Consider the following 9,709-nt stretch of genomic DNA (forward strand, 5'->3'; position numbering starts at 1 on the left):
GTAAACGATGTAACCATTTCTGAGAATGAAAAAATGAAGCCTGAGGGCTTTACCGCAAAAAAAAACGTGGGTGTTTTATTGTGCACAGCCACAGATCGGGAGCAACATATTTGGCCTAGCAAATGGAAAGCTTAAGTATATAGATTACAGATCCAAAATCAAATTTCTTGTCATGCAACTTTTGGCAGGGGTAAGTAATGCCAATTTGCTTACAGTTCCAAGTAGATCAAATGTCGGAACTTATTCATGTGGTCGGCCTGTAATGAGATGGCGATGGACAAGCTACCATCATTGTCTGCGCTTGGCAGGATGTAAGCTAGCCCCTCAAATGCGACGCCACCAGGACCCATGAATACCGGTCGGCCCCATCCGAAATCTGCATTGTGGACGGGCAGGTTAACCCAGCTGGTGATCCCGAGGTTAGGACAACGGTAGGTTTGCGCTCCTCGGACCAATGCGGACAAATCAGGTTGGAGCTCTAGGTAGTCCAATGCTGAGCGGCAATAGTCATCATCCATCCTGTCTAGCTCCATTTGGATTATCTTTGCTGTACCTGCCACCCCACTGATTACCTTGCCTGCCTCCATGATTGGTGTGGCAGTGAATAGCACATTGCCTAAGAAACCATCTGGTACTTGGGGCTTTAGCCGTTTCCTCCCATCAATGGCACAATACAGCTTGGTGGGCTGTTCAGATGGCAAGCCGCGTGCAAGAGAGACACAACGCCAGACATGCGCAGATAGCAACGTGTATGTGCTCAACCGTGGAATATCGCCGCCTCTGGGAAGCTGCGAGCGCAAGCGGCCAATGTCAGAGCTGGTGAGCTTGAAGATGTCGACAGTGGTGGCAGGTGATGATCGCTTAGCAGAGAGATCCTGGGGCATGGATGGTGACAACATGGATGGGGATGGATGGTACTCAACATGTGGGTAACATGGTGTCGGGGGGTCTCTAGCGCGGATGAGGGTGCGGTCGATGAAGGGCATGACAGCAATCTTAGCTCCATGGCAAAGATCAGACCATGAGTTGATGAAATGCAAGCCGGACATGCCATCAGCAACATGGTGTTGTGTGCCAACGCCGAGGGAGACACCTCCACACTTGAAGTAGGTCACCTGCAGGTGTACAGTAAAATTCAATGATCAAAACACAATTAGCCGCATCGGTTTGTTGAAATATATAAGAAAAAAAATGGATGCAGTATGCACAGAAAATGATAAATTAAATTTTAGGACCGTACAATTGTCCGTCTGCGACAGGTGTTTGTAAACTTGGGTGCATTGCACCCGGGATGAAAAGTAAAAAATAATCAAAATTCTAAAATTTTGTGGCTTTGCATATAAATGTCTTAGGTGGCTGCAAATTTGATAGCGAAATGACATTGGAGGAGCTTCAGACAAAAGAGAACACTATTTTTTAGATAAAATTTATATCAAAAGAGTCAAACAAACATGGGTGAATCACATATTTAAAGTTAGGATGTCTTTCTACAATATCCAATTTCATACTCCCTCTATTTCAATATCTAGTGCAAACTTAGTTATATTCTTAGTTTTATAGAAAAAAAGATGAATATCTACAATACATAATACGTAAGATATGGAAATATATTTCATCGGTATTGTACTAAGTCGGACATACTATTAGCTAATAAAGGCGACCTCCATGGTGGTTGTGTTGTGTGGCCTCTAAGCTCCCAACTCCCAATAATGAAGACTGGCATAACAGTAGTATGTCCAATGACGATGGTCACTACTCCCTCCGCCCCGCTTGCAAAACGACGCTATATTATGGGATGGAGGGAGTACATACCAACTAATGGCATTAGTAAATAAAGGCAAATAACCTCCAAGAGCATAAGGTAGTTGTGTTTTGTGGCTTCTAAGCCCCCAATAAAGGTCTGAGGACTCAGGGTGGACGACACGAGCGGTCTTTCGGACCGGCTCGTGGCCCGCTCGGTCCTAGCCCGCCCAAAAAAATCAGTCGGTCCAAGCTCAAGAATCAGGCCTGACAAAGCTTCGATCCGGTCCGGGCTTTAACCAAGCCGACCGAGCGGACCGAGAATCACATCGGCGACACCGCGTCTTCCTCTCCCATCCCAGCGGCGAGCGCCACCTGCCGCACCACCACTCCACCAGCCACTCACCTGAGCTCTCCTCTCCATCCCTCCCAGGGCCTCGATTCTGTAGGACACGTTTCGCTCAAAAGATCGCACACAAGCACGCACCTGTGCCGCGGCCGCCGCTGTCTTGTGCACAACCTCTCCTGGACACGGCGACCGGCCTCCCCACGACCAACCTCCATGTCCTGGAGCTCCGCGACCATGAGATCTACGTCGCCACGGAATGAATCGGCCTCCCCGACCACACCATCATGTTCTACGTGTGTCACTGCATCTTCCCGCTCAGTTCCCCCTTCTGATTAGGGCTTAGAGCCTTTACTTCCTGACACCATGGTCACCCTCTCGCGCCGGTGAGTGGTTGGCCGGTCCGCCGGTCCAGCCCGGGCTGTTGCCTCGTTGGTCCGGTCCCCGAAAAGAGGACGGCTGGCTTGCTCGGTTCGGTCCGGCCCGGACCGCCGGCGGCCAGTCGAAACGATGGCTCGGACCGGGACCGGACCGGCCCGGACCGTGTCCACCCTGACTGAGGACCACCTGGAGGTCATTGTAGTAACTGTAACTGCCATTAGAGAATGAGCTCACCTGGAGCACGACAAGCGGGAAGGATATTTCGTCCGTGTAGTCGACGGCGGGGATGAGGCGCTTGAGCTCCATTGTGGGCGCAAAGTCGCCATAGTCGTCAACGGTAGTGTCGGGCGCGTCGGCCTCGACAAACAGCACGCCCTCCCCGTTGCAGTCGATCTCGACCCTCCCATCCTTGTCCCACGCTAGGCGCCCGGCCATCGGGTAGAAGGTGACGAGCGCCTCCGCCAGCGCCCACCGCATCCGCTCGCCGTCGAAGAAGCTCTCGCCCTCAGGGCAGGAGCGGCGGTAGAAGTAGACGCTGGGCGTGTGGAAGCGCGGCACCAGCAGGTCGAGGTGGGAGTTCCATAGCCGAGTCCGCGGCACATCCCTCGCCGGCCTCACCATCGTGGACCGCCGCACCGTGAACGCCATCTATCTGACGCAAACAGCTAACTAGCTCATTAGAGGCACCGTAAAGTTGCAACAGAAGACAAGAAAAAAAGCTCCATGCACGAACCAGCTGCTGAAAAGGGAGACCTTGGAAGACGAAGCAAAACAATGGTGATGGCTGGCGTGCAGGCGTCTTTGTAGAGGGTACCCTCGACTGCGTCTACCTACCTACCTATATATACGACTCATGTACTAGGAATCAACCATCAATGGTGCTCTCAACCTCGTCTAGATGGCGGCTAAGGTTTAATCGGTTAGGCTGATACCATGTTAAAAGGGATTGGTGAAATCTTTGTTTATTGCTTGAGTATTGTGAGCATATAAATAAGAGACAATGATGAACTTGGAGTATAAATCGAAAAACATAGTCTATCTATACTTCCTAATAATCATAATACTCAGCAGTAATTAATGCAGATTAAAATTTTAATAATTTTGTAAACTATAAGATACACTCCTCCAGTCACCATCTATCTTTGTTAATGAGATTTCAGATTTAAATCATATAAATCAGAAACGAGAGAGTAGTACGTGTCCAGCTAGGCTGTGTTGATCAAAGACTTGAATTGATCGAGGTCTTCAGTTAACTAGCTACTCAAAATCTGATACAGTGTCTCCAGCTGGGCTGTGTGGATCAAGACTTGGATGGATCGAGGTTGGTCTTGATGAAATTAATTGCCCCTCTGCAGATCGATCTGAGTAATCTCCGCGGTGCGCGCTAGCACGTTGGGCTAACATGATCCATCATCCATGGCACCATCGATGGATCGGATCTCGGGACCTCCATGAAAGCAAGTTGACATACTCGGCTTGGACTATCGACGAAGCACATGGGAGGAAGGAACGTATGTGACTGGAACCTGCCTAGCAAGCTGTGTACAAGTTGTATACGATTCATCCGTCAATCTCACTTTAGCTCTCTGAGGTGTGCGACTTAAATCCGTGTCGTAGAAATGTCGCGCGTCTAACTTTGTATGCACAGCAAAATCCAATGGCCAGATCTACCTCTCTGATAAAACTTGGGATCCATGGGTCGACCGAGAAACTGATTGATTTTTAATGGTCCAATCGCATCGATTAAAACTGTTGTGACAAACTAACAGTCAACTCCTCCACAACTTGAGGTTAAGTAGTAGTTAATTCTGACATGAAGCAAGATGCCTCCTTGATCTACTACGTCGCTAACATGTCACCACAAATCTAGTTTCCATGATCGAGTCAAATATGATGTCCTATGAATGCTTGTTCAAATCATTTACCTGATTTTTTCCTAAGCACAAGTAGATATGGTTTAACTGATGATGACTGTTAGAGTTTAGTTAATGAATTTGTCTTGAAATTTGGATTTAAGACGGATGGGGTGTATTGCTAAGCAAACAAGGATGTTTAACCTCAAAATCTGATATAGTGCCCATGTCAAAATTTGATCAAAGACCTAAACCGATTGAGGTCTTAACGAAATAGCTCCCACGCCAATCAATCCGAGGAATCTGTGAGCGAGCACGTTAGGCTACCGTGATGGTCTCATCGATGGGGTGGCCAACAACTACTTCCTCCGTCTAGGTGTGTAAGTCATCTTACGAAATCTAAATAATCCTAAAACACTTAGGCGCGGTACATCAGCTTCTACCTCGTTTCTTGTTTCTTGATATATCAACCAATAAGAGATGAGGGGTGTCTATGCTTTTAATGACTTGAGATTACCAAACACGACATGCAGTGGTTAGTTCATTGCATGCAATGCTATTAATTAGCAAATAAACATTAAGGTCTCTCGTTTTCCCCTCCTCCTTGGTGCACAACCTAAGATGATTTACTCACCTGGACGGAGGGAGTACCTAGTTGTTCGTGGGCATCTCTAAGGACCTTCATCGATCCATGTTCACTTAACATGGCCAATGGATGGTGCACATGCAAGCACATTATTCAGACGTGGCACAGTCGACGGGATTCCTCGTAAGAATGAGATCATGGGTCTGTACTGACAACGCCATCATCATGAGACTCGAAGATGATGTTCCCACCGTTATGTTTTAGAAAATGCATGCTTGTTCAATATGATCATTGGTCTAGGTCAGTCTTGATGAAATTAATTGCCACTCTGCAGGTCGATCCGAGGAATCTGCGCGGTGCACGCTAGCACGTTCGGCTAACGTGATACATGGCCGCATCGATGGACCGGACCGACAACAGGTAGCTAGTTGCTCATGAGTATCTCTCAGGACCTCCATGAAAGCAAGTTGACCTACTCGGCTTGGACTATGGACGGAGCACATTGGAGTAGATTCCTCACCGCGCAGACTGTTGAGGACTGTATTTTACGGCCGACCAGACTGTTGAGTATTATGTTTAGTTAGGAAATATAAGATAGACTAGGATATGTTCCGGCTTGTCTTGTACTCCAAGTTACCATGTATTCTTATATATATGCCCACGAGGCTTAAGCAATACAAGAACAATTTCACTAAATTCCACTCTCCCTTCTAACATGGTATCAGTTTCCGGGTTCTAAACCCTAGCCGCCGCCGCTTCCGCACCCTCGCGCCGCCCCCGGGGTGGCCGGCCTCCATGACCGCCGTAGGGGGCCATGCTGCCCGTACCTAGGGTTCGTCCACCGGTCGTGTTGACCAGCTTCCCTAGAGAGTCTTTTCCCGAGCCATTGCTCCGGGTTTTCTCGTTGCTCGTTTTGATTCGCGTTTTTTTTGGTTTTTCGATCCGTGCTTGATTGGTTTGCGTCGCCCGCCGCTGCCGTCGACCCCCGTGCGCCTCTACTCCGACACCGGCGCGACCGGCCGGCCTCTTCACCGGCCCGACAGCTTCACACAACAGGCGGCCCCTAACGGCCGTCGTCCGCGCATCTGCCTGCCCGTCGCCCCGACCCGGCGGCCTCGCGAGATAGGCGGCCCTTCACGGCCGTCGTCTGTGTGCCGGCCCTCTCGTTGATCTACACCGTCCATCACCGCCGTTTCCCCGAGTTCAGCGCGCCCCTCCGCCGTTCGAGCAATAAGCTGCCGCAGCGTCGCCCCGTCAGGCCGCAGCGCCGCTGCCCTGTGATTCTCCCCGTGGCTGCCCTCAATCCGCGCAGCCGCTGCATCGCCCCTTCGGGCCGTAGTGCCGCGTCACGTGATCCCCGCCGCCCTGAGGCCGTTCCCGTGCTTGGACCACCTCGCGTGCTGCCGCTGCGTTGCCCCTTCGGGCCGTAGTGCCACGGCCCTCAGTTAACCGCCGCACCGAGGCCGTCCACTCCAGGCAGTCCCCAAAGCTGCAACGACCCTCGCGCTACCGCTGCGTTGCCCCGTCGGGCCGTAGCGAGCGCGACACGTGATCCCTGCAACCGCCCTGAGGTCTTCTCCGTCGTCACCTCGACCTGCCCGCCGTCGTTGCCTCGCCCCTTCATGCCGTAACGCTGCGGCCCGCGGTCCACCGTAGTCCACACCCGTTGACTTCCATGTGATATACGTCGCGCCGCCTTCCCTGGCGTGGGAACGTCATCGTCTGCACCGGCCTTCGTCACGATGTCAGTTTCATTATCGCCTACTCCGAGCACCGCCGACGAGCTCCTTCTCTAGCCGTTGCCGCCTCCTTAGGCTGCCGCCGCCGCTTCTCTTCTTCCATGGCTCCACGTCGACTACCTCGGCACCGGCGACCCCCGACTCGACACCGACCACGACGTTGTTCGCACGGCTACCTCGACTACGGCTACACCACCTACGCTCTCGGCTACCTCGACAAACGGCACAAAGGGCTACCGCTTTGCTTGAGCAACCTCGTCGGTTTCCACTCCAGCCACGACTTCCGCGATGCTTCGACCGTTACCACTGTGTGGGGTGTCCGTCGACTTGCCTTCGGATTCTTCTCCAGTCTCACCGTATGCGTCGCTACCGTTGTGACTGCCGGAGTATGTTGAGAATTATGTTTAGTTAGGAAATATGAGATAGACTAGGATATGTTCCGGCTTGTCTTATACTCCAAGTAACCATGTACTCCTATATATATGCCCACGAGGCTCAAGCAATACAACAAACTATTCCACCAATCCTCTATCCCCCTTCTAACACAGACATTTTAGTCTTCCGCCTTATTTTTACGGATACATACTTTACAAGTGCATTCGGTCGGCCTCGAAACGGCCCCTGCCAAGCAGGTCCAAACACCATTTGTCCCATGATTCAATACATACAAAAAGATTTAAATGAAATCCAAATTGTTTTTTTAGAGAAGAACACGGAACTACCTCCCAGACTCACAATTGCCAGAATGAAACCTGTAGGAATTTGTTAGTAGGCCTTTGGCCCAATGCGCAACTAAAATTCTCAAATTCTCTTGACCCATTCATGCATAGATAGTGAGTGGTGTGAGTGGGACTAAAGTTTAGTCCCATCCGAGGAATCTGCGCGGTGCACGCTAGCACGTTCGGCTAACGTGACCCATGGCCTCATCGATGGATCGGACCGACAACAGGTAGCTAGTTGCTCATGAGTATCTCTCAGGACCTCCATGAAAGCAAGTTGACCTACTCGGCTTGGACTATGGACGAAGCACATTGGAGTAGATTCCTTGGGCACTGAATACACTGTGTCGTGCATGCACATGCACATGCATGCATGCGTGCGTAGTGCTGTGCACATGCATGCATGCGTGCGTAGTGCTCGGCTCGTCAGTGTTGACGCCATCAAAATCTACTGTGGTGCAACTTGTGGAGTCAAAATAGTGTGAACCGATTCATCACCGCGCAGCCGGGAGACGAGGTGAAAATTTTCAACTGGATCAGGCCTCGACTGTATTTTTACCGATATACATACTTTACAAGTGCATTCGGTCGGCCTCGGAACTGCCAGCCAAGCAGGTCCAAACACCATTTGTCCCATGATTCAATACATACAAAAAGTTTTACATGAAATTCAAATTGGTTTCTATTAGAGAAGAATACGAAACTACCTCCCCGGTTCCCTATTTCCAGAATGAAACCTGTAGGAATTTGTTAGTAGGCCTTTGGCCAAATGCACAACTAAAATTCTGAAATTCTCTTGGCTCATTCATGCATAGCTAGTTAGTGGTGCGCAATGTCAGATTCGTAGACCTGCATGTCATCAGGCAAGTAGTGCAATGTCAGATTCGTAGACATGCATGTCATCAGGCAAGTAATGCAATGTCAGATTACTTCAACTTCATCAAAACCAAGGTTTCATGTTCAGTTATTCTAAATACACACTGCGCAGCGTGTCAGTTCATATTCTGATCTCCGATTCAGGGAATCCGCTGACCCCTCGACGATGTATATGGACAAGTTGTCTTAGATGTCCGGAAAATTGAAAAAAAATGATAATTATGATGTACTAGGATTAGATTCCTTCAATTACCACGTACATCAACTGGGTCCATGCAGTGGTTAGCATGTGAGTGATCTATACGTACGATGCTAGGCGTGACTAATGATATTCCAAGAACCTCCATCCAAGTCTCCTTTCGAGTCAGGCCAGCCTAGCATTCAGTTTGCGTCAAGAATCGTGCTACTCTTATATAGAAATTTCTCTTTTTTGTTTCATCAAAATGAGGCAACATTTGACCTTGAAACTTTGCACATCAACTATGCACAAGTTTCACTCATTGTATAAAATGTTTCCAATTTTTTTTTATGAAACATAAGTTTGCCAAATTTCAAAATTTGAATGAATTGTATCATTTTTAAAAATTTCTGTTGCGCCAAAACATTCAAAAACTTCTCTGAACATGGTAGTACATGTGGGATGTTGGTCTAAAAAGTTTCGAGTTAAAATGTTCTATGATTTGGGGAAACAAAAAAAAAGATTTCTTGTACGAACCTTGATGTAAAAATAGTCAGTGAGAATAGAGAGTACACTCGTATGGGGGTACAACTAGAACTTTCCAATAATGATGGTAGTAAAAATATTATTAATCACATCCTAAGATTTTTTTTCATGGAGATATTTGACCATGTGAGAACATACTACGCATAAAGCAGATGCATCTATACAAACAGGTATTATTTGATGCAACAATCAGTAATGATGGTAATAAAAATATTATTAATCTCATCCTAAGATTTTTTTTTTTGCATGGAGATATTTGACCATGTGAGAACATACTACGCATAGAGCAGATAAATCTATACAAACAGGTAGTATGGCTAACACAAAAACAAACAGGTGAGCCACCAACAGATCATACCTCATATTTTCAATTTGTATTAGTTTGTGTCCTTATCCTGCCTTCTTTTTGTTATTTGGTTGTTTTTGTATGGTGGCATCCTGCAATGGTTTCATGGCCGTGGAAAGTGTTGATCATTAGGCATTTCTTTAATTCAAAGCCATACGTATAGATGGTTTTACGTGAGCTATCATGACGTACATGCGGCTTGCGTAAGCAGCGTTACATGGAATCCTTAACTGCGCGTCTGACTGTCATGCATGTTACTTCTTTGTTTTTTGGAGGAGGTCATGTTACTTGTTGCATATAGCTCTGCTTTCATACCGCCTATAAAAGCAACACAACCAAGCTGAGCATGAACGGCATCCAATCACCACCAAACACACTAGCATTACCATCAAAATCAAA

General features: G+C 48.3%; 1 protein-coding gene across 1 annotated transcript; it reads right to left on the minus strand.

The window, feature by feature from the left end:
* Positions 1-89: 89 nt before the first annotated feature.
* Positions 90-3,115, minus strand: LOC119342908 (hydroxycinnamoyltransferase 1-like). The gene is made up of 2 exons (XM_037614197.1): positions 2,702-3,115; positions 90-1,115 (listed from the first exon to the last, which is right to left on the minus strand). The coding sequence occupies exons 1-2, from the start codon at positions 3,113-3,115 to the stop codon at positions 210-212; spliced, it is 1,320 nt and encodes a 439-aa protein (XP_037470094.1). The 3' UTR covers positions 90-209.
* Between the last annotated feature and the right edge of the window lie 6,594 nt (positions 3,116-9,709).

The sequence above is a fragment of the Triticum dicoccoides genome, unplaced genomic scaffold (assembly GCF_002162155.2).
Source record: "Triticum dicoccoides isolate Atlit2015 ecotype Zavitan unplaced genomic scaffold, WEW_v2.0 scaffold108896, whole genome shotgun sequence".
Classification (NCBI taxonomy): domain Eukaryota; kingdom Viridiplantae; phylum Streptophyta; class Magnoliopsida; order Poales; family Poaceae; genus Triticum; species Triticum dicoccoides.